General features: G+C 49.8%; 1 protein-coding gene across 1 annotated transcript; it reads left to right on the top strand.

The window, feature by feature from the left end:
- Window positions 1–20,465: 20,465 nt before the first annotated feature.
- Window positions 20,466–22,096, top strand: LOC127299931 (uncharacterized). The gene has a single exon (XM_051329994.2). The coding sequence runs from the start codon at window positions 20,532–20,534 to the stop codon at window positions 21,927–21,929; it is 1,398 nt and encodes a 465-aa protein (XP_051185954.1). The 5' UTR covers window positions 20,466–20,531; the 3' UTR covers window positions 21,930–22,096.
- Window positions 22,097–25,672: the final 3,576 nt, after the last annotated feature.

The following is a 25,672-nucleotide window of genomic DNA, read 5'->3' as shown; positions in this document are numbered from 1 at the left end:
AGAGACGCAGAAGAATTGGTGAAGAAGTGCAACGGCTGCCAGCGCTTCGCAAAGAAGAGGCATTCGCCGGCTTCCGCCTTGAAAACCATCCCCATCACATGGCCATTCGCCGTATGGGGTTTGGATATGGTGGGCCCGTTCAGAACGGCGCATGGCGGCATGACACATCTCTTGGTGATGATTGACAAATTCACCAAGTGGATTGAAGCCAAGCCAATCAAGAAGCTGGACGGCTCCACAGCCGTCACATTCCTCAAGGAAATCATCGTGAGATACGGCTACCCCCACAGCATCATCACCGACAACGGCAACAACTTCTCCCAAGGCATCTTCTCTCGCTATTGCGAGGAAATGGGGATCCGGATGGACCTAGCCTCCGTGGCGCATCCGGAGTCTAACAGACAAGTGGAAAAGGCCAACGGCTTGATCCTAGCCGGCATCCGGCCACGGCTGGTGGAGCCGCTCGAGCGAGCAGCCGGCTGCTGGATTGAAGAGCTGCCCAGTGTATTGTGGAGCCTGCGCACAACGCCAAACCGCTCAGTCGGCTACACACCATTTTTCCTCGTATACGGGGCCGAAGCCGTCCTGCCGACTGATATTGAGCACGACGTGCCAAGGATCAAGCTCTACACAGAAGCTGAAGCTAAAGAAGCTCACGAAGATGGAGTCGACCTGGTCGAAGAGGCCCGGCTGCTGGCTGCGTCCAGATCCACCATTTACCAGCAAAGCCTCCGACGCTATCACAGCCGGAAGGTCCAGCCCTTAGCATTCCGAGAAGGATACCTAGTGCTCCGGCTGATCCAGCGGACAGCCGGATGATGTCTACGGGAGCTTCTATTCTTGTAGACAGTGTTGGGCCTCCAAGAGCAGAGGTTTGTAGAACAGCAGCAAGTTTCCCTTAAGTGGATCACCCAAGGTTTATCGATCTCAGGGAGGAAGAGCTCAAAGATATCCCTCTCATGCAACCCTGCAACCACAAAGCAAGAAGTCTCTTGTGTCCCCAACACACCTAATCGGTGCACTAGTTCGGCGAAGAGATGGTGAAATACAGGTGGTATGAATATATATGAGCAGTAGTAACGGCACCAGAAAAGTGCTTTGCTGCCCAGGACTGGCGTGTGGTTGATGGTGGTAATATTGCAGACAGTACAGATGCAGTAGAACAGTAAACAAGCAGCGATCGCAGTATTTAGGAACAAGGCCTAGGGATTATACTTTCACTAGTGGACACTCTCAACATTGATCACATAACAGAATAGATAAATGCTATACTCTACACTCTCTTGTTGGATGATGAACACCACTAATTGTGTAGGATTACACGAACCCTCAATGCCAGAGTTAACAAGCTCCACAATATTCGATATTCATGTTTAAATAACCTTAGAGTGCACGACAGATCAACATAACCAAACCAAGTACTAACATAGCATGCACACTGTGACCATCACACTATGAAAGGAGGAATAGATCACATCAATACCATCATAGTAATAGTTAACTTCATAATCTACAAGAGATCACAATCATAGCATAAACCAAGTACTTCATGATGCACACACTGCCAACATAACATCATGGAGGAGGAATAGACTACTTTAATAACATCACTAGAGTAGCACATAGATGAATTGTGATACAAAACTCATATGAATCTCAATCATGTAAGCCAGCTCATGAGATCATTGTATTGAAGTACATAGGAGAGAGATTAACCACATAGCTACCGGTACAGCCCCGAGCCTCGATGGAGAACTACTCCCTCCTCATGGGAGACAGCAGCGGTGATGAAGATGGCGGTGGTGTCGATGGAGAAGCCTTCCGGGGGCACTTCCCCGTCCCGGCGGCGTGCCGGAACAGAGACTCCTGTCCCCCAGATCTTGGCTTCGCGATGGCGGCGGCTCTGGAAGGTTTCTCGTACCGTGGCTTTTCCCGTATCGAAGATTTAGGTCAGGGACCTTTAAATAGGCGAAGAGGCGGAGTCGGAGGGTCAACGAGGCGACGACACAACAGGGGGGCGCGGCCCCCCCTTGGCCGCGCCAGGGTGTCATCTGGTGGCCCTATGGCCCCTTTTCTGGCCTCTCTCGGGTGTTCTGGATGCTTCCGGGGATTCTAAGATGCTGGGCGTTGATTTCGTCTGATTCTGAGAATATTTCCTTACTAGGATTTCTGAAACCAAAAATAGCAGAAAACAGCAACTGGCCCTTCGGTATCTCGTCAACAGGTTAGTTCCGGAAAACGCATAAAAACGATATAAAGTGTGCATAAAACACGTAGATATCATCAATAATGTGGCATGGAACATAAGAAATTATCGATACGTCGGAGACGTATCACTGGACAGCATAAACTGTCAACCCATGGGAGGGTCCCTTCATCGTGAGCAAGGCAGTAGGCAATGATTCCTACTATCTCATAGATGCCCAAGAGGCTAGAAAGAACAAGCCGGACAAGCCTGACGAGGAGACTAAACGTCCCTGGAATGTCAACTTGCTCCGCCCATTTTACACTTGAGAGCAGGAATGTATGTATCCCTTGTACTCCTTTTATAAGCTATGAAAAAGCAAGCGCCAAGAGCGCCGTTTCCGACAAGTTTTTCGCGTACTCTACTTTGTTTCGCCGATTGGCTTACACCCTCTCACGCGGCCGGCTAAGTAACGTGATCCGGTTTCCAACAGCCGGCTTCCGATCCAGCTACAGACCGCAACCCGGCTGTCCGGCTGGCGGGAGTAAGGCCTAGGGAGCCGGCACGCGAAAGACGGCTAAGGGAAAGAGTGAAAGCGAATTGACTTGCAACTTTTCATAAAAGTGCCGAATTGCCGAACTCGGCTCATTCGACTGAAATACTGTCGGCCTCACCCAGCGGCCCGCTCTTGATCCGGCGACGGATCGCAAGTCGGACTTACGATCGGCAAGAGCAAAGCCAAAGAGTGGGGCGGATGGGAAAAAGCGAACAAGTCGGAAGAAAGCAAGTCGGCACACAAATGATTAATAAACACATTAAAGTGTGACATAATAAAAGGATAATAATATTCATACATATGCACCCGGCATCCCGGGGATTTAATGGATTGTTTTGCAAAAGTCATGCCTAAGACAGGAACAACTAAGCACCGGCTGGATTAGGACCAGCCGGAGGAGCATCAGCGGAGCCGGCTGCCGAGTCGTCCTCAAGCATGTCCTCCGCCTCCTCGTCTTCCACCTCCTCGCCCTCGTCTTCTGACGGCGGGTTCGGGTCCGGGATGAAGATGCCCTTGTCGACGAAGTCGGCGATGGCACAGGCTTGGGCAAGCCGGGCTGTCTTGGTCTCGGCCGGGAGCGAGTCTTCCACGCCGGCCCGCCGGCACTCAAGCTGCTCGAGGTCGACCTCGCTATACCTGGAGAGCACGAAGGACAATGCCATGTCGGCTCCAGCGCGCGCGGCGGACTCCTTCCAGTCGAGGAAGCGGTCAGGCGCCCTCTCCAGCCAGGAGATAAGGTTGGAGAGGTCCTGCGGCAACATCTCCGTCGGCCACAATAGCCGGATCAGCTCCTCCGCCGCCTTCCGGAGCTCCCAGCCGAGCTTAGTGATGGGCTCGACGCGGGCGGCCATGGATGCCATATAATCCTCCATGGTGAAGTACTCGGCGCTGCCCTCGCCGGTCGCCCGCCTCCTGGCATCGCGCGCAGCACCAACGGCTGCTAGCGCTGCCTCCTGCGCCTCTGGGAAGGCCGCTGCAAAGAAGAAGCGCGTCAAAAATATATCAAAGCCGAAAAAAGCTGAAAAATGCAAATTTTGGAAGTCCTAAAGTAAGCCTGGCGGCAGCCGGCATGAGCCGACTGCCCCCAGCCCGAAGATGGAGATTCCGAAGCTCTAAAGTAGGCCTGGCGGCAGCCGGCAAGAACCGTCTGCCCCCAGCCCAAGATGGAGATTCTGAAGCTCTAAAGTGGGCCTGGCGGCAGCCGGCAAGAACCGACTGCCCCCAGCCCGAAGATGGAGATTTCGAAGTTAAAAGAAAAAAAAAAGCCTGGCGGCAGCCGGCATGAACCGACTGCCCCCAGCCCGAAGATGGAGATAGCAAAAAAATCAGTTTCTGCCGCCGGCTGCCAACCTAAGCCGGCAACCAACAGCCGAAAGCCGGCAGAGGGAAAGGAAGAAAGAAAATGCAGACTCACCCGCCAAGCCGCGGTCGAGCGCGCCAATCTCCTCCACCCACCGCTTGGCAGTGGCCGACAGCTCTTCGGACTTGGTGGTCACCTCTTGGTGAAGCGCAAGCCGCTGCTTCTCCACCTCCTCCAGCCTCTTGCTCAGGCGCTCCAGCTTATCCTCCTCAGTCTTCTTGAGGGCGGCGAGCTCCTTGAGGTGGTTGGCCTCTAGCCGGCGCAGCCGCGCCAGTTCCCCTCCGCCACCTTGAGCTTGGCGGCAGCAGACCGGCCCGCCTCCTCGCTCTCGGCGCACTGGGCACGGGCGGCCCGGAGATCCGCCTCCAGTTGCGGAACCCTGGCGGCTTCAACTGCAGGTCGGACGAAAAAATCGTTAGCCGAGAAAAATCAAAGAAAAAGAAATCAAGTCAAAAGGAAGAAAACCTTACCCTTGACGGCCTCCAGCTCGCGAGCCAAGGCGGCCCGCTCAATCTTTGCCTTGTGGTAGCGGGTGACGACCCGGTTGTACAAGACGGTACGCCGCTCCGTAACCGTCTGAGAAGAAGCATAATCAGATATCTAGGCGAAACCCGGACCGGCTCCAAGCAGCCGCCCCATGCCTCGGAGGGCTACCAGGATAGTAACAAAATTGAAAAACTGATAAGGCGCTTACCTTGTCAGCTTCCTCCAGCTTGGCGAGGTTGGCGGCGGTCTCGGCGGCCCTGGCCTTGAGGTTGGCGAGGAAGCCGGAGAAGAACAACTTCATCGGCGCCACGCCTGGATTCCCCTCCCGGCTGGTCACTTCGCAGGCGTCCGCGTTGTGCCACGCCTGCTCCATAGTGCCAGCCGAGCCAAGGCTGGAGTCGGAGGCGGATGCCACGTTCAGAAGCCGGGCGCCCTTGGCCACGTGAAGGCCCTCAAGCGGCGCCGACGGGCCCTCCCTCCTCACCAGCGCCCGCGAGCCGGTGTCCCCTGTGCGCGCCAGCTCGTCCCTCGCCGGCTCCTGCCTAGCCGGCTCCAGCCTGGCCGGCTCCTCCCTTGACGGCTCCGAAGACGGAGGCGCCTCGAGCGAAGCAGTCGGCCCGGTCGGAGCAGCCGTCTCCGGCGCCTGAGGTGCCCCCTCCGGGCTCTCTTCTAACACCACCACGCTGGGCGCGGCACCACCGATCCCAGTCGCAGGCGGCGCAGCCCCGCCGGCTCCGGCTCCGGTTGCAGGCGGCATGCCCCTGCCAGCTCCAGCCGCTGGGTCCAGAAGGCGGGCGCGGCACGGGAACATGTCGTCGAGAGTTGGCCGGCGCGTTGGCTCACCCTGAGTGCCACGGCCAGGCGCTGAAGCAAGAGGCACAGCAGACGAGGATGCCCCTGCGGAAGGCGGCATACCCGCAGGCGGCACAATGACGGGGGGCGGTGTAGGCGCACGCACAGGAGGCTGCGGCGTCGGCTCCCTCCTTTGCCGCGGAAGCGGCGACATGACGCGGGGAGCCTGCCGAGAGCCGCCGCCCTGGGCAAACTTGATGGGAGCCCTAGTCGGACAAATAAGAAGAGATAAATACAAAAAGAAAGGAAAGAAAAGGAATCAAACAACGGAGAAAAAGAAAACTCACCCGGCCTGCTCCGGAACCTTCTTGGGCTGCTGCCGGCGCTGCTTCTTCACCTTCGCCTCCAAGGCGGCGGTGGAGCGGTCATTGGCCCGCTTCTTCCCCTTGGGGGCCGAAGTTGCCGAGGCGCCAGGCGGCCTCATGCGCAGAGGCACCGCAGGGATCGGCCCCGTGGTGGACGTCGCCGGCTCGTCCTCCTCCTGCTGCTCTGGCGAAGGGGGCGGGTTGTGCTCCCCCTGGCCGCCTTGGTCAGGCACCTGCGGCAGCTCGTCGTCGCCGGCTTGATCGCCGGCTTGGTCAGCCAGATCGGCGTGATCCGGCGTCCAGACCTTCTGCGCCAGGTCGCCGTCCTCGATGCCCTGGCGGTCAAAAAGCTGAAGACAAAACAAAGATGAGTAAGCTGCAAGCCGGAAGTCAGCAAAAAGAGAAGTCGGCCATGCAGCCGCAAGCCGGAAGTCGGCCATACACGAAAACTTACCAGCTCAGGCGGCGACGCCCGGCTGTAGGGCACCAGCCCATAGTCCCAGGCCTCGGGCATGTTGGCCTTGGTGATGTTGTTCACCCGGCGGGCCACCTGGGCCTTGGAGAGCTCCGCCTTGGACGTCCGGGTCGGATCGAACCGGCCGGACATATGCCCAATCTTGTGGGTGCGCAGCTGGAGCGGCAGCACCCGGCGCTCGGCGTAGGTGCAGAGAAGGTCCTCGGCGCTCAGCCGGCCCCCAGAGACGCAGGCCCCCAGGAAGTCCCAGAGTTGGTTCACCTCGGCATCCGGGTCCGTTGTATTCCGGCCGACTGGCGGCGCTGGGTTGTATTCCGGCAAGTTGATCCGGTCGAAGGCCGGGTTCTCGTTACGCACGTAGAAGAATGACATCTGCCAGTTCTTCACCGAGTCAACCGTCGGGATTTTCGGGAAGGGCGTACCCGGACGGGAGTAGATCGAGGCGGCGCCGCAGTTCCGTAGATGGCCGTCAGTCGTCTGCGCCTTGATGTAGAAGAGGCGGCTCCAGAAGTCGAGGTCCGGCCACAAGCCGGCGTACGCCTCCATGAAAGCCACGTAGCAGCTGAGGAGGACGCAGGCGTTGGCCGGCAGGTGGTGCGGCTGCAAGCCGAAGTAGTCGAGGAACTCGCGGAAGAAGTTCGAGGCCGGCAGGCCCAGCCCGCGGTCGAAGTGCGCGCCAAACACCACGTGCTCGCCGGGCTCCGGGCTGGGCTCTATCTCCGCGCCGGGTTGTATTTCGGGAAGGGCGTACCCGGACGGGAGTAGATCGAGGCGGCGCCGCAGGTCCGTAGATGGCCGTCAGTCGTCTGCGCCTTGATGTAGAAGAGGCGGCTCCAGAAGTCGAGGTCCGGCCACAAGCCGGCGTACGCCTCCATCAAAGCCGCGTAGCAGCTGAGGAGGACGCAGGCGTTGGCTGGCAGGTGGTGCGGCTGCAAGCCGAAGTAGTCGAGGAACTCGCGGAAGAAGTTCGAGGCCGGCAGGCCCAGCCCGCGGTCGAAGTGCGCGCCAAACACCACGCGCTCGCCGGGCTCCGGGCTGGGCTCTATCTCCGCGCCGGGTGCCCTCGTGATCACCGTCGTCGGGATCCGGCGGAGGTGCACCAAGTGCTCGATGTCCTCCTCCCGCATGTACGAGCCCCTCCAAGACCCGCTCGCTTGAGCCATTGACGAAGAGGAGGAGGAGGAAGACCACGACAAGCGAAAGGGCGAGGAAGAACCACGCGACGGTGGCGACGGTGGCGGCGGAGGACGCACCGTGGATACGCGCGGCCCCGTGGCGCCGGATTGACGAAGCGGCGGCGGCGGATCGGCGGAGAAGTGCCGGGGTTGCTGCCGGCCGGAGTTCGCCAGGGAGATGGTGAGAAGACTTCTGCCGGAGCGGCGAGGAGCTCGAGCGTAAGGAAGAAGACGCAGGGAGCGGGAGCGCGAGGAGGACGAAGTGGGCAAGGTGGCCGCCTCGGTGCCCCCCCCCCCCCCCCCGCGGCATTTATAGCCGCCTGCCGCGGGCGGTTGGCCTCCAAGTGGCGATCGTGGCCACGTCCTCCGGATTAATTGCGCCATAACGTCCCCCACGACCGCTGCGGTTACCGAAAACCGCCACACCACGTCCCCCACGACCGCACCGGATCCGGAGGAGACAGTGATGCGACCAGACGAAACGACCGCAGCAGCCAGACGTCAGACCAGTCAAGTCGGGCGCAAGGCCCGAGGCGGCGGAGACTCCGGCGTACCCAAGCCGGAGCCGGACATTAAATTCAATCCGGTTCCAAACTTTCACAGCAAGACGAAAGCATCGCCAAGACTTGTGAAAAAGCGAAAGCTGCAAAAGCGAAAATAGCGTCCGGCTAGGAGCAGCCGGACGAGACGAGCCGGATGAGGGCGCAGCCGGCTGAACGGGAGTTCTCAGTCGGCCCCTCCGAGTGCCGTCAAACACATTTAAGAGATCTAAAAGCCAGGAAAACCTGCCTATACGCAGGACCTTGCCAGCTTCGGGGGCTAATGTCGGGGGAAGACCCCGGGTAGGGCAATAGACGCGGAGCAGCCGGCTGGCCACTAGCTGCCTCGCGGCAAAGGCCGGCTGAGGAGCAGCCGGCTGGAGCCATGGCCGGCTGGTCCGGAAGCCGGCTGGCTCTAAGTCCTTGTCGGCCTGGCTGCGGCTACCAGCGCTGTAGCTGGGCCGGCTTCTACAAGCCATATCCGACTGGGGGTTTGTACCTCAGACCGATTCGGGGCTGGCGAGTCTTGCACTGGAAGAACTGGGTAGGTGGTCCGGGTTCGCAGGTCCACGCTGACCTCATCTCCCGTAAAGCGCGGGGCACTGTGGAGCAACAGTGCCACGCGCCGGACAGGCCATCATGGCCTACGACGATCCGTACCGGCTACAGGACATGATGGTGACAGGGACGCTTCCTCTCCATACCGCTGACTCAGGCAGCCGGATGGGACAGGCCATGAGGCCTCAACGGCTACTGACGTCAATGCCTCGGGAAGGAGCGGAAGCCGGAGCCGGCCAAGCCGGAGCCGGCCAAGCCAGCCCATAGACTATAGGGTCTTTTATGTAAAGTGCCGGCGTCTATATAAGCCGCACTACCCCCTCTCGTGCAGGGGATCGATCATTCTGACTTCATTCCACCTCTAGCGTTGCCCTGTGAGAGAGACCATCGTCTTCCTTAGCCTCCCAGGAGCAGCCGGACACAGCTCTAGGAGCACCATTGTATTGTGTGATCATCTTATACACTCATAGCAGGAGTAGAGGTGTTACCTCCATCGGAGGGCCTCGAACCTGGGTACGTCGCCGTGTCGCTCGTCCCCATACCCGCATCCGGATACCGCCGTGAGATCACCTAGGAACCACTCTCTTTAGCCACCCTATGGCATATGCTGTGACGATACCACGACAACCTTGAGGACGTGCTCAGCGAGTTCCCTGAGAATACCTACCATGTCGGATGGTTCCCATTCAAATATTTTCCAGTTCTCACAGAGGAACTCGATGAGCATGCCTTCCTATGCGATAGTAAGGTCAACCGACGTGTTGGCTATTTTCTTCGGGTAGGAGGGATGCACTTGATGATTCTTTGCTTCCTTGTCAGCATCAAACTCATCGATTTTTGTGCTCCGATTATCGATAGGTGGGTGATTGTGGTCGTTGAGTACGTCTAGTGTATTGTGCTCCTTCTTGACCCCGAACTTGGAGGCGATCTTCAGAAAGTCTTTGTCACAATTATCGAATCGTGAGAAGTTTCCGTGGATGGTGATTGTGATCCCGTTGTTTCGTGTCATCTTGAGTATTAGGTACGCATAGTGGGGTACTGCCATGAATTTGGCATATGGTGACCTCCCGAGGATAGCGTGGTACTGTGATTCCCAATTTACAGCCTCGAACTCGAGTCGTTCCTTCCTGAAATTATTGGGTATGCAGAAGACAACATCCAAGGAGATCTTGCCAAGAGGGTATGCGGGCAGGGTCGGGATGATCCCATGGAAACGTGTGTCGGATTCTTGCAGCATGTCGGTTGTGATGCCCATCACCTTCATCGTGCTTGCAAGTAGAAGGTTTAAGCCGCTGCCTCCGTCCATGAATACTTTGCTCATGTTGAACACGCCAATCTATGCTTCAAGTACTAGCGCGGTATGGCCTGGCCTAGGAACGGCCATCGAATTATCGGCCCTGCTGAACAGGATTCTCTGATCGAGCCAGTCGATGTATTCTGGGACGTTCGCCATGGTGACTTCCGCAAGGTTTATCTCCCGCGTGAATTTTTTCAGCTCCCTTTTGGAGATGTCGGTCTTGTGGATCATGTTCACCTGCCCCCGCGGTGGGGGAAAAACTTCTGTTGGAGCGCGAGATTGAACCTGCTGGTCTTGGAACTATGATGCGGGCGGCTGGTTAGGGGCGGGTGCACCCTTTATCGCCAGGTGCGTCTGCGTATTAGAATCAGAGTTCAGTATTTTGTAGAACATCTAAACCTCGAGGAACTGCTGATAGTCCCTGAGCAGGTGAGATGCTTTCCTGACGTTGTCTTTTGAGTCGATGTATGCGTGCAAGTAGCAGGGAGCGTTTAGCTGCTCTGCGGCCGGTAGGTCGAGCACCCGTGGCGGGCGGTCTCGTCAGCTACTTTGGCTGCCTCTGGCTCCACCGCGGTTGTTATCCCAACAGTAATCGGGTTGATCGTTCGCTCGTCATCGCGCTAGTCAGTGTAACTAGCTGTAATCGTGTTGGTGCCGCCGGTCGCTTCGTAGCCGCAACCTCTCCTCCTCTTACGGTGATTGTTGCCGCGATCTGGTCGACTCCCTGAGCCATTCAGGCACCTTTGATCGTTTTCGTTGTCGTTTCTGTGTGGGCGGGATTTTCGCACACTGTCTTCATCGTCAGCCCAACTGTTGGCGGTCTCCATCAATTTGGTGATGGACTTCGATATATCAGCCGCCAGTCGAGGTCGATTGAGTTCCGATTGCTCCTTGACTAGTTAAACACAGCTTTGTGCTGCATCTCATTCCTTCTGAGAGACTAAGATGGTGGTTTTGGCATAGCTACCACTAGCTTTGCCATCCTACCGCTGATCGTTCCTGACATGTGCAGTATTGCTGCCCGCAGGGGTTTCGGTTCCGGACTCTGGATCGAAGGTGCCGCTGACCTGATATTGCGCCAGCCGTGCCGTGGACAAAGAGATGATGTCGCCATGGTTGCCGATGCTTTCCTCGTTGGAGGAGTATTCAATGCCACACACGAAGGGAGGGGCATCTGAGCTGAGCTCATGCCTGGTGTCGCAGTCAATGCAGTAGTATGATGTCATATCCGACGACTCGGAGTCATCAGACCCGACGGACATTGTAGACGTGGTCCGGCACAACGGTGATGATGGAGCCGACATGATCGGTATTGCCGACGCAATGGTCGATGAAGTCGCAGCCGATAGATCGGCCGCGGTTGGTGATGAAGCAGCAGACGTGGCAGTCGATGAAGTCGCGACTACCGCGGGGCCCGAAGTGATCGGGTCAGGGAGTCGGAGAACGCCACCATCGCTAATGTTGAGGTGGACGCTCCGAAACACCATATCCATCCTGCCGCGTAGACCCGAAAAGGTCGAACACGACGAGAAGGCGTGGGGGGGTAAACTCGAAGGACCCGAAGCAGATGGAGTCCTCCAAGATCGGCGATGCTTGAGCCGATGACAATGATGCCGACGCAGATGTAGCTGGCGCGATCGGAACAACTGATGATGTGCCTTGGACGAGCAGGGTTCCCACAGACGGCGTCAATTGACGAGGGGGATCCTCGGCAATTCCCGCCATGAGGGGCTTAGGGTTGACGGAATCCTGCAAGTTAGCACAAGACATCGGATACCAAACGAACTGAAGGCGAGATTTACCTAGGTTCGGGGCACTCGATGAGGTAAAACCCTTACTCATGCTTGTCTAATCTTGGTTATCGGTGAAAAAGGTTACAATGGGGCAGCCTATAGACTGTGTGATGATGATCTCGCTGAGAGGCAAGGTTTATAGGGTTTGTTGTATGCGGGGTTGTGTAGGTAGTATCCGGCATGCCCTCTCCTGACTTTTATATAGGAGGCCAGGTCCCGAGAGTCCTACACAGATTCGACTACGTTACAGGTAATATCTAATCGATCCTTCCTTTAATCAACGTCTCCTTGCCTTGTCCGTCAAGTAATCGTCTCCTTCCATTTTCCACCTTTGCAACCGACGTGTTGATCCACCTTGGTCTGCGGTGATTCTCATGGGCCCTCTGTTGGGCCAAGGGATGTAGGCCAATGTCGGGTACCCGAAAGGTAATACCCACATCATCTCTCTCTAGTTTTCTTCTTCGTGTGGTTCCTCGAAGAACTGCACAAGGAGGGAGACAACTACACCCAGTAAGCGGGAGCGCCGCTGGGATCCGGATCCAGAAGATCTACTTCCGCAACTTCATTGGATAGGAGCTGGTAGCGTCGTTGAGCACTGTACATGAGCAAAACTATGAGGTGTTGCACCTGCAGCACTCGTCGTCATGAGAGAGGACTTCTACATGATCCTGAGGTTAGCGACGAGAGTACATCTAAATCAACCATGTTCTAGCGGAACGTTAACCGCTATCGGTCTACGAGGGTACTGATACGTCTCAGACGTATCGATAATTTCTTATGTTCCATGCCACATTATTGATGATATCTACATGTTTTGTGCACACTTTATGTCATATTCGTGCATTTTCTGGAACTAACCTATTAACAAGATGCCGAAGTGCCGATTCTTTGTTTCTGCTGTTTTTGGTTTCAGAAATCCTAGTAAGGAAATATTCTCGGAATTGGATGAAATCAACGCCCAGGTTCCTATTTTGCCCGGAAGCATCCAGAACACACGAGAACCGCCAGAGAGGGGGCACAGGCCCACCAAACACTAGGCCGGCGCGGCCAAGGGGGGGCCCGCGCCCCCTATAGTGTCGGCGCCCCTTCGACCTTCTGACGCCGCCTCTTCGCCTATATAAAGCCCCTGGACCTAAAACCTCGATACGGAAAAGCCACGGTACGAGAAACCTTCCAGAGCCGCCGCCATCGCGAAGCCAAGATCGGGGGGACAGGAGTCTCTGTTCCGGCACGCCGCCGGGACGGGGAAGTGCCCCCGGAAGGCTCCTCCATCGACACCACCGCCATCTTCATCAACGCTGCTGTCTCCCATGAGGAGGGAGTAGTTCTCCATCGAGGCTCGGGGCTGTACCGGTAGCTATGTGGTTCATCTCTCTCCTATGTACTTCAATACAATAATCTCATGAGCTGCCTTACATGATTGAGATTCATATGATGATGCTTGTAATCTAGATGTCGTTATGCTAGTCAAGTGAATTTTACTTATGTGATCTCCGGAGACTCCTTGTCCCACGTGTGTAAAGGTGACAGTGTGTGCACCGTGTGGGTCTCTTAGGCTATATTTCACAGAATACTTATTCATTGTTATGGATGGCATAGTGAAGTGCTTATTTATATCTCTTTATGATTGCAATGTGTTCTGTATCACAATTTATCTATGTGCTACTCTAGTGATGTTATTAAAGTAGTTTTATTCCTCCTGCACGGTGTAATGGTGACAGTGTGTGCATCCGTGTTAGTACTTGGCGTAGGCTATGATTATGATCTCTTGTAGATTATGAAGTTAACTATTGCTATGATGGTATTGATGTGATCTATTCCTCCTACATAGTGTGAAGGTGACAGTGTGCATGCTATGTTAGTACTTGGTTTAGTCGTGTTGATCTTTCATGCACTCTAAGGTTATTTAAATATGAACATTGAATTGTGGAGCTTGTTAACTCCGGCATTGAGGGTTCGTGTAATCCTACGCAATGGTGTTCATCATCCAACAAAAGAGTGTAGAGTATGCATTTATCTATTCTGTTATGTGATCAATGTTGAGAGTGTCCACTAGTGAAAGTATGATCCCTAGGCCTTGTTCCTAAATACTGCTATCGCTGCTTGTTTACTGTTTTACTGCGTTACTACTGCTGCGTTACTACTTCTTGTTTATTGTCCTGGGCAAAGCACTTTTCTGGTGCCGTTGCTACTACTTATTTATACCACCTGTATTTCACTATCTCTTCGCCGAACTAGTGCACCTATTAGGTGTGTTGGGGACACAAGAGACTTCTTGCTTTGTGGTTGCAGGGTTGCATGAGAGGGATATCTTTGACCTCTTCCTCCCTGAGTTCGATAAACCTTGGGTGATCCACTTAAGGGAAAACTTGCTGCTGTTCTACAAACCTCTGCTCTTGGAGGCCCAACATTGTCTACAGGAAAAGGAGGGGGCGTAGACATCAAGCTATTTTCTGGCGCCGTTGCCGGGGAGGAAAGGTAAAAGGCACTCATACTTCGGTTCCAGGTAACAGTACTTTTCTGGCGCCATTGTGTTTGTGCTCGAAGCTATTTCCTTTAGATCCTGCAATTGCATCTTTTTGTTTCTTGTTTACACTAGTAAGGCATAATGGAAAACAACAAAAATATGAGAGATCTTTATGAACTTTATCTTGAATTAGGACATGATGTGTTTGAAGAGAGAATTAAAAAACCTATGGAACTTTATATGCATGCTAATGTGAATGTTATTAATATGAATGCTTTGAACACTATTGTTGCTAACGCTATGGAAAATTCTAAGCTTGGGAAAGCTGGTTTTGATGAGCATGATCTTTTTAGTCCCCCAAGTATTGAGGAGAAAATTTACTTTGATGATACTTTGCCTCATATTTATGATGATTATAATGATAGTAGTCTTTTGTTGCCTCCTGTTATGGAGGATGAATTTAATTATGATTACAATATGCCCCCTATATTTGATGATAGCTACTTTGTTGAATTTGCTCCCACTACAACTAATAAAATTGATTATGCTTATGTGGAGAGTAATAATTTTATGCATGAGACTCATGATAAGAATGCTTTATGTGATAGTTATATTGTACTAAAAGTTATTATGAGAGAGGAAAATATGGTTGTAGAAATTTTCATGTTACTAAAACACCTCTCTATGTGCTGAAATTTTTGAAGCTACACTTGTTCTATCTTCCTATGCTTGTTACTTTGCTCTTCATGAACTTGTTTATTTACAAGATTCCTTTTCATAGGAAGCATGTTAGACTTAAATGTGTTTTGAATTTGCCTCTTGATGCTCTCTTTTGCTTCAAATACTATTTCTTGCGAGTGCATCATTAAAACTGCTGAGCCCATCTTAATGGTTATAAAGAAAGAACTTCTTGGGAGATAACCCATGTGTTATTTTGCTACAGTACTTTGTTTTATATTTGTGTCTTGGAAGTTGTTTACTACTGTAGCAACCTCTCCTTATCTTAGTTTTGTGTTTTGTTGTGCCAAGTAAAGTCGTTGATAGTAAGGTTCATACTAGATTTGGATTACTGCGCAGAAACAGATTTCTTTGCTGTCACGAATCTGGGCAAAATTCTCTGTAGGTAACTCAGAAAATTATGCCAATTTACATGAGTGATCCTCAGATATGTACGCAACTTTCATTCAATTTGAGCATTTTCATTTGAGCAAGTCTGGTGCCTCAATAAAATTCGTCTTTACGGACTGTTCTGTTTTGACAGATTCTGCCTTTTATTTCGCATTGCCTCTTTTGCTATGTGGGATGGATTTCTTTGTTCCATTAACTTCCAGTAGCTTTGAGAAATGTCCAGAAGTGTTAAGAATGATTGTGTCACCTCTGAACATGTGAATTTTTGGTTATGCACTAACCCTCTAATGAGTTTGTTTTGAGTTTGGTGTGGAGGAAGTTTTCAAGGGTCAAGAGAGGAGGATGATACAATATGATCAAGAAGAGTGAAAGCTCTAAGCTTGGGGATGCCCCGGTGGTTCACCCCTGCATATATCAAGAACACTCAAGCGTCTAAGCTTGGGGATGCCCAAGGCATCACCTTCTTCATCGACAACATTATCAGGTTCCTCCCCTGAAACTATATTTTTATTCCATCACAGCTTATGTGCTTTGCTTGGAGCGTCGGTTTGTTTTTGTTTTTTGTTTTGTTTGAATAAAATGGATCCTAGCATTCACTTTGTGGGAGAGAGACACGCTCCGCTATAGCATATGGACAAGTATGTCCTTAGGCTCTACTCATAATATTCATGGCGAAGTTTCTTCTTCGTTAAATTGTTATATGGTTGGAATTGGAAAATGATACATGTAGTAATTGCTAAAATGTCTTGGATAATGTGATACTTGGCAATTGTTGTGCTCATGTTTAAGCTCTTGCATCATATACTTTGCACCTATTAATGAAGAAATACATAGAGCATGCTAAAATTTGGTTTGCATATTTGGTCTCTCTAAGGTCTAGATAATTTCTAGTATTGAGTTTGAACAACAAGGAAGACGGTGTAGAGTCTTATAATGTTTACAATATGTCTTTTATGTGAGTTTTGCTGCACCAGTTCATCCTTGTGTTTGTTTCAAATAAACCTTGCTAGCCTAAACCTTGTATCGAGAGGGAGTACTTCTCATGCATCCAAATACTTGAGCCAACCACTATGCCATTTGTGTCCACCATACCTACCTACTACATGGTATTTCTCCGCCATTCCAAAGTAAATTGCTTGAGTGCTACCTTTAAACAATTCAAAATTTATCACCTCTGATTTGTGTCAATGTTTTATAGCTCATGAGGAAGTATGTGGTGTTTATCTTTCAATCTTGTTGGGCAACTTTCACCAATGGACTAGTGGCTTCATCCGCTTATCCAATAATTTTGCAAAAAGAGCTGGCAATGGGATTCCCAGTCCCAAATTAATTAATAAAAATAGACACTCCTCCATGGTATGTGATTGATTGGACGGCACCCGAAGGATTCGGTTAGCCATGGCTTGTGAAAGCAAAGGTTGGGAGGAGTGTCATCATAATAAAACTAAAATAAAAAGGCACTCCTTCATGGTATGAGATTGTTGGCAGGCACCCGAGGATTCGGTTAGCCATGCTTTGTGAAAGAAAGGTTGGAAGGAGTGCCACACAAAAATAAAATAAAATGGGAGCCGCTCTTTGAAGGTTTGTCTGGCAAGGGGGTTAGAGTGCCCACTACCATTCGTTGACAACAACAAACACCTCTCAAAACTTTACTTTTATGCTCTCTTTATGTTTTCAAAATCAAAGCTCTAGCACAAATATAGCAATCGATGCTTTCCTCTTTGAAGGACCATTCTTTTACTTTTATTGTTGAGTCAGTTCACCTATTTCTCTCCACCTCAAGAAGCAAACACTTGTGTGAACTGTGCATTGATTCCTACATACTTGCATATTGCATTTGTTATATTGTTTTGCATTGACAACTATCCATGAGATATACATGTTATAAGTTGAAAGCAACCGCTGAAACTTAATCTTCCATTGTGTTGCTTCAATGCCTTTACTATGAATTTATTACTTTATGAGTTAACTCTTATGCAAGACTTATTGATGCTTGTCTTGAAGTACTATTCATGGAAAGTCTTTGCTATATGATTCATTTGTTTACTCATGTCATTTACCATTGTTTTGATCGCTGCATTCATTACATATGCTTACAATAGTATGATCAAGGTTATGATGGCATGTCACTCCAGAAATTATCTTTGTTTATCGTTTACCTGCTCGGGACGAGCAGGAACTAAGCTTGGGGATGCTGATACGTCTCCGACGTATCGATAATTTCTTATGTTCCATGCCACATTATTGATGATATCTACATGTTTTGTGCACACTTTATGTCATATTCGTGCATTTTCTTGAACTAACCTATTAACAAGATGCCGAAGTGCCAGTTGCTATTTTCTGCTGTTTTTGGTTTCAGAAATCCTAGTAAGGAAATATTCTCGGAATTGGATGAAATCAACGCCCAGGTTCCTATTTTGCCCGGAAGCATCCAGAACACACGAGAACCGCCAGAGAGGGGGCACAGGCCCACCAAACCCTTGGCCGACGCGGCCAAGGGGGGGCCGCGCCCCCCTATAGTGTCGGCGCCCCTTCGACCTTCTGACGCCGCCTCTTCGCCTATATAAAGCCCCTGGACCTAAAACCTCGATACGGAAAAGCCACGGTACGAGAAACCTTCCAGAGCCGCCGCCATCGCGAAGCCAAGATCTGGGGGACAGGAGTCTCTGTTCCAGCATGCCGCCGGGACGGGGAAGTGCCCCCAGAAGGCTCCTCCATCGACACCACCGCCATCTTCATCAACGCTGCTGTCTCCCATGAGGAGGGAGTAGTTCTCCATCGAGGCTCGGGGCTGTACCGGTAGCTATGTGGTTCATCTCTCTCCTATGTACTTCAATACAATAATCTCATGAGCTGCCTTACATGATTGAGATGCATATGATGATGCTTGTAATCTAGATGTCGTTATGCTAGTCAAGTGAATTTTACTTATGTGGTCTCCGGAGACTCCTTGTCCCACGTGTGTAAAGGTGACAGTGTGTGCACCGTGTGGGTCTCTTAGGCTATATTTCACAGAATACTTATTCACTGTTATGGATGGCATAGTGAAGTGCTTATTTATATCTCTTTATGATTGCAATGTGTTTTGTATCACAATTTATCTATGTGCTACTCTAGTGATGTTATTAAAGTAGTTTTATTCCTCCTGCACGGTGTAATGGTGACAGTGTGTGCATCCGTGTTAGTACTTGGCGTAGGCTATGATTATGATCTCTTGTAGATTATGAAGTTAACTATTGCTATGATGGTATTGATGTGATCTATTCCTCCTACATAGTGTGAAGGTGACAGTGTGCATGCTATGTTATTACTTGGTTTAGTCGTGTTGATCTTTCATGCACTCTAAGGTTATTTAAATATGAACATTGAATTGTGGAGCTTGTTAACTCCGGCATTGAGGGTTCGTGTAATCCTACGCAATGGTGTTCATCATCCAACAAAAGAGTGTAGAGTATGCATTTATCTATTCTATTATGTGATCAATGTTGAGAGTGTCCACTAGTGAAAGTATGATCCCTAGGCCTTGTTCCTAAATACTGCTATCGCTGCTTGTTTACTGTTTTACTGCGTTACTACTGCTGCGTTACTACTGCTTGTTTACTGTCCTGGGCAAAGCACTTTTCTGATGCCGTTGCTACTACTTACTTATACCACCTGTATTTCACTATCTCTTCGCCGAACTAGTGCACCTATTAGGTGTGTTGGGGACACAAGAGACTTCTTGCTTTGTGGTTGCAGGGTTGCATGAGAGGGATATATTTGACCTCTTCCTCCCTGAGTTCGATAAACCTTGGGTGATCCACTTAAGGGAAAACTTGCTGCTGTTCTACAAACCTCTGCTCTTGGAGGCCCAACACTGTCTACAGGAAAAGGAGGGGGCGTAGACATCAGGTACGTCACCGATATCATCTCCATTATTGCATTACTCCTTGGATAGATCTTGGGCATATTAGGGTTTGCGTTAAGTTAGGAAATTTTTGTTTTTCTGTTGCGAACCCCAATGGTGGTATCATAGCCGGTCTATGGGTAGTATGCTTGTACGGTTAGAAGGCATGTTCTACATGCGGGCATCGATTCTGTAATTGTTACCCCCTCACGTGTACTTGTTCATTACTGCGGTATTGTTCGATGAAGCGGATCCGACTGACCTCACACGTACACTTACGCGAAACTGGTTCCGCACTTGACTCGTGACTTGTGCCATGTACGTGCCTAGGGGTGACTGTCGCTCTTACTTTAGCGGTGTGGCATTTGCAATGGAGGGCTCCGACATGGGTGTAGTAGAGACAATTATCTAATCGGTGTTTTGGTTGTAGGTTCGTAGGTAAGAACTGTTTTTTTTTCGCGAAAGCCCTAACATCCACGTAAAATGTGCAAAGTAGAAGAGTCTACTTTTGTTGCAAGGAGGCTTGTAACATGTTGTGGTCATGGTGTAAAATAGTTTTCTACTAGTTGTCACTAAGTTGTAGTGATAGCACGGGTTCAAAGAAATATGTTCATGGATAAAAAAAAGTGGCATGTTTCGAAAAAATGTTCATGGTTCAGAAGAATTCATGTATTCGAATATTCAGAGGTTAAAAAATGTTCATGGTACAAAATATGGTTGTTATCGATTTAAAACAAAACATACTAAAACAAAAATATATACACGGTGGGTTGAAAAGTTCACGAGTTTGAAAAAGAGCATGCTTAGGGGTTCAAAGAAATGTTCTCGGGTTCTAATAATATTCTTGCATGTTTCCTAATCCGTCCATAAAAGAATGTCTTGTATTAAGACATTCTTTTATGAACAGATGTAGTAGTAAATTACCGATTTACAAATATCAAATGCAAATTTCTAGATTTATACAAAATTAGAATCAAAATAAGAAGTAGGATCAGCCATACACAAATCTTGATGATATATGAATCATGCTTGTAGTGAAAAAAAAAAAGTAACTATCAAAACATTTTTCGAACTGTACAGCCAGGGCGGGGGGAGAAAGATACATAACCAAGCAAAGCAACGCAGTCGATTTTATCGGGCCCAATTTGAGCGGGCCATGAAGCCATGGTTTCAGGTGGCCCGGGCAAGTTGTGCCGCTAAGCCCGCTACGAGCCCCTCCCCTGGCGCGCGCACTGCAAGTTCGCACCGCGTGGTTGTCTGTCATTTCCTTGTCGCTAGCTGCACTCTCTATCCCGAGTCTTTGGGCGGTAGGTCAGTCCACCGGGCATTCCGTGTGGAACGTGCACTCCTGGCTCCAGAATTCCACAACGTCAATGTCGCTCACCAGTCACTGTCATCGACGTTTCGCTGCCAAGCACAATCATTCAAAGCAAGAATCCGCTGCCACAGCGCTCCACTCTCCAGCCATGGCAGAGCAAGCACGCACCTCCCGAGCACCCCTCGTGTGCCTCTTCCTCTGCCTCCAACTCCTATCCTCTTCCCAGCAGGCGACGAGCAAGTACCTCGACGACCACGACCATGACACCTTCTCCAGCGGCCAGCCAAGGAGGACCCTCTCGTCCGGCGGCACCACGCCCCAGAGCCTGATCAGCGTGCCGAGTCGCAACTCCTCCAACAGCTCGGGCGCCGGCGCGGCCTTCTGCAGGCTGCTCTCCCTCCAGATCCTGGACCTCTCCAACAACCGGCTCACCGGGGAGCTCCCCGACTGCTGGTGGGACCTGCAAGCGCTGCAGTTCATGGACCTCTCCAACAACTCCTTCTCGGGCGAAATCCCGGCGGCCGAGCCAAGCCACAACTGCTCTCTCGAGTCGGTCCATCTCGCCGGCAACAGGTTCACCGGCGTCTTCCCGCCGGTCCTGAGGGGCTGCGACTCGCTGGCCACCCTGGACATCGGGAACAACAGGTTCTTCGGCGGCATCCCTCCATGGATCGGTACCCAGGTCCCGTCGCTGAGGATCCTGAGCTTACGATCCAACAGGTTCACCGGAGAGATTCCTCGGGAGCTGTCGCGGCTCTCTCACCTCCAGCTGCTTGACATGGCCAACAACAGCTTGACCGGACAGATTCCGGTAGCTTTCGGCAATCTGACCTCGATGAGGAACCCAGAGATCGTGTCGAGCCTCGGGTCGCTAGACGGATCCAACTACCAAGATAGGATCGACATAATCTGGAAGGGCCAGGAGCTCATCTTCCAAAAAATCATCCGGCTACTAACTGGCATCGATCTGTCAGGCAATCTGCTATCCGACTGCATCCCCGAAGAGCTAACCAACCTGCACGGTCTCCGGTTCCTGAACCTTTCAAGAAACCATCTCTCATGCGGCATCCCTAGAGACATTGGCAGCTTGAACCTTCTGGAGTCTCTCGATCTATCATGCAACGAGCTTTCAGGAGCCATTCCACCGAGCATCTCGGCCCTGTCGACGCTCAGCACCTTCAACATCTCCAATAACCATCTGGCGGGCAGGATACCATCCGGGAGCCAGATGCAGACACTGGACGACCCTTCCATTTACAGCAACAACTACGGGCTTTGTGGACTTCCACTAGTCGACGTTCCCTGTGCAAATACTTCGCTTGCGTCCGATGAGAGAAACGGTGAAGGGTTCGACCAATGGCTTTGCTACTCCGTGATTGCTGGGGTGGTTTTTGGATTCTGGCTATGGTTTGGGATGCTATTTACCATTGAGACCTGGAGATCTGCTCTTCTCTTTTCTGTTGATAAAATGCACTGCAAGGTTATGCAGAAGGTGTCACGTATTGATCAGTTTCTTTCGAAAAGAAACACCGATAAATTTTTGTAGCTGTGTTTCTTCTTTACACCATTAGAGCATACCCAGTAGTTGTGTGTGTAAGGATGATAAAGCATTGTACTTGAACTACAACATCACCGTGAAGCAATTTGTACAACAAAGGTACAATTTGTAGCATTTTATAACCTTATATGATTAGATTGATCTTGTCCACAAAATACATTTCTTAGATTAATATATAGTATGTATAAGCTCCTTGAAAACAAAAGAAAACCATGTAAGAAGAGAAAAAAGTCTGAAAAGGGGCTCTTGTGTTACTTGTATTGGTATTGGTTGTGTTACAGAGCTTTACATTCAACCTTAAAAAAAAATGAATCAATTGTTTTCTCCTGAATCATCACCTCCTCTGCTACCTCGCTGCATAATTTAGAAAATATTCTGTACACAACAACTACCATGACCTATTTTGAACTTTTCCCCAATTTAGATGCAAAATTCAGAACTAAGAAGCCAGGAAAAGCCAAATTAGAACAAAAAAAATACTTTTGTGAGCGGATCTTGCACAGTCTTCAGTAGTGGAGGAGCTCGAAGTAGTGTACGAGCAGAGGGGCTAGTAGCTATGCTTGCTCCTGGCTTCTGCTCACCACGGACGGCGCCGGCAACCAGCCTGAGCTCCGAGCTCGGACGAGAGGAATCTCACTGGCTCCGCCGCCACCCACCGGCCACCCCACCATGCCGTCATCCCGTCCAGGGTGAAAGAACGAAGGCCAGGGGGCATGTCATTGATTTACACTTTTCTTAAATTTCAGCTAGATAAAAACACAATTGGCTTCAAGTCAGATCTTTGGCCGTTCATTTGTCCTCCGGCGCGAATCTTGGCGCAGCCATTTCTTCCCGCTCGTCCCGCGTCTGGTTCGGCCGGTTTTTTCAGTTTTGGTTTTTTCTGGTTTTTTCTGTTTGAATTTCGTGGTCTGTGCCTTCTTGTCCGTAGCGTGCGTTGCCCCCACTTTTCCTCTGTCTCGTTCTCCCCGGTGGAGGAGAAATATCCCCAGAGGGTGGGCGCCGAGTAGATCTCGGCGGAGGGGCTGGCTCCCGGAGCTCCCCACCGTCGCTCACCGCCGTCCTTTGCTCCCGAAGCTCTCCGCTGTCGGTCAGCGCCGCTCTCCCCCGTAGCTGCACATCGCCGTCGTCCTCAAGTTCTTCTCCGACCCCGGCTGTTCCCCGCGTCTAGGATCCCTAGCTCCGCGCCCAGGTGAGCGGCGTTTTCTCTCTAGCGCGTGAAGGGTAGGAGAGCGTTTTGGGGCGGAGTGTACTCGTTCCTCACATCGGCGGAATCATGGGTCCGCTTCGTCACCGAGGACGTGGGTTGGTCCATGGCGAGATGGGCTCGCCCACATTGTCGGAGCCGTCGGTTCCGGCGGGATGGGTACGGTTTCTCCCTGTATCGGCTCATATCTTATCTTGTACCTTTATTTGTTGAAGTCATTCATAATCCCCAAGTCAGTTTGTTTGATTTTTCACTGTGATTCAGTTTGTGTTCGTCTGATTGGAGTGATTTTTCAGTTGTGTTCGTCTAGTTGGTTATCTGTATAGAGCTAGTAGTTTATGTTGTATATGTGAACCCTACCATTATTTTGGTAAACTGCAACTCAGTGGTCTAATGAATCTATTGATGCTTTTTAGTTAGCCATTGTTCTCACTTTCTTAGCATGTCCCTTGTTATCCAAGGGTTTTGTAATGAATGACTTCAGTTTTTACTGCAAATATCCTGCATTGTTTGACTAGTTCTGTCTCTGCGTAGCTAGGTAGAATTTTTTGCAAGCTCCTAGGAATTATTTTCCATTTATGCTGCTAGGATTGATTTTCTATCATCTTATTACACTGCTCTACTGTATACAACAGTTCTCTGTTTTTGTAGTGTGCCATTCATTCACCCAAGCAAGTGCCCAACATGGTTTTTCATGTGATTTTGTGATCTGTCCATTTTCTCCGTTCATTTTTGATTCTAGACCATCACAATTGCACATTTTCTTTGTAATTTAAAATATTTTCTACGTGTATTAATTTGGGTATCATGTGTCAGCTAGTCCCATTTTGGTTAATCACTGCAATTGAGAAGGACTATCTAGTCTAGAAGCAGATTATTCTAGTTTTTTTTGTTGTTTTGTGAAATTCAGATTTACTATGTTCTACATTATATATATCCATGAGTTCATTTCTCAGACTGTTTTAGAAGGTAACTCCATAATCTTGTTTTCACTCAACCGATTTTTTTGTACAATTATTGGTTAAACTGACCACCCAAGTTTGTCTACTGAATTGTGATTTGGTCCTTTTTATCAGTTATTCTCACTGCTAGAATTGTTCATTGATCTGCGTAGGCATCGTGTTGATCCTCTTTGTGGCGATGTTTCTCACTTTGGCTTATCAAATGCGGATAGCCATTATGACATAAGCTCAAGTTCTGATGAACTAGTAGTTAATACTCCCCCTTTTTCTCTGCATTTTTACCTTGCTTGTTCCTTTATTTACTTGAAGCCTTTTGAATTATATAGGATACTGCCATCCCTACAAGGAAAAGAATATTGGATGATGCTTTGTTTAAGTTTTTCAGCAAAGAGGTATCGTTTTTGTTTTTGTTGGATAATTGGTTTGCATGTGTCTATTTTCACTTCTTTCTTTTTAAATTCAGATGATTTTCTGTAGTTATTTTCTTATTTCTTCATCTTTTTTATAGGCTGTTAAATCTTTGAAGAGAGATTTCTCAAATTTCTGTAGAAGTTCTGATGTATGGAGACAGGTCTGGTAGTTTCTTCAGTTTTTAGTGTCTATGAAACCATGCTTTCTTGTTTGATTACTTGACACTTGTTCATTTCCTCATTTTTTTAGAAGAAAAGGTCAAAGGTTTCTGGGATTGACAAGTCCTCCTTTACAGTCTATTCAAGCAAGTATTTCTTTGAGGTGTTGCATCGGCTTACTCCAGAGCAGAAGTCAGTTATCGAGAACTTGGGTTTCAGTTGCTTGCTTGTTTTTTCAAAGACACACATTCCTTCTTCGTTCATCCGGTGGCTTGCATGTCATGTTGACACTGATTGTTCACAGATTATTGTTGATCACAAGATAATGAACATTTCAAAACATTCTATTCATTTCGTTCTTGGCTTGTCGAATTTTGGGGGTGTCATTGTTGAAAACAGTGATGGTGGAGTGGATTTCATTTCTTCCTTGTTTGATTTATCAGAAGTTCCTCACATTACTTTCTTTGGCGACAAGCTAAAATCTGGTGATCCCCTCTCTGATCAACAGATTTTCGTGTGTTTGATGCAAATTGCAATTTCCTGTTTCCTTTGTCCATCTGCCAACGGTTGTTTAGACACCAAATACATATGTCAGTTAGGTGATCCTAAACGAGCCAGCAGTTTTGATTTGTGCCAGCTAGTTTATAATCATCTTATACTTGGGGTTTCAAACTATTTGAAGTTCATAAAATCAACAGGAAGGAAACCCAAGTCATTTGAGTTCTGTGCATACGCTCTTGCAGTAAGTTTGTTTTTCCTAATTGACAAATTCTTTCTTTTTCATTTCTTTTCTTTGTGTTTTTATCTGCTTTTGTTGTGCCTTTTTTAAAACCTTTTTTCGATTTCTTCTTGTAGGTATATTACCTGGATTGTCTTGATTTCGGTGTCCACATTGTTGGTAGTGGAGTTCCTAGGTCAGTTTCATGGTGTGGTGACATGATCAAAGAGTATTCGGAGCTGGATCGTGCAAGTAGAAGTGGTTTTGGGTTGAGGCGT

The sequence above is a fragment of the Lolium perenne genome, chromosome 1 (genome assembly GCF_019359855.2).
Source record: "Lolium perenne isolate Kyuss_39 chromosome 1, Kyuss_2.0, whole genome shotgun sequence".
Lineage (NCBI taxonomy): Eukaryota > Viridiplantae > Streptophyta > Magnoliopsida > Poales > Poaceae > Lolium > Lolium perenne.
The sequence above is the reverse complement of the archived record's forward strand: the minus strand, read 5'-3'. Positions and strand labels throughout refer to the sequence as shown.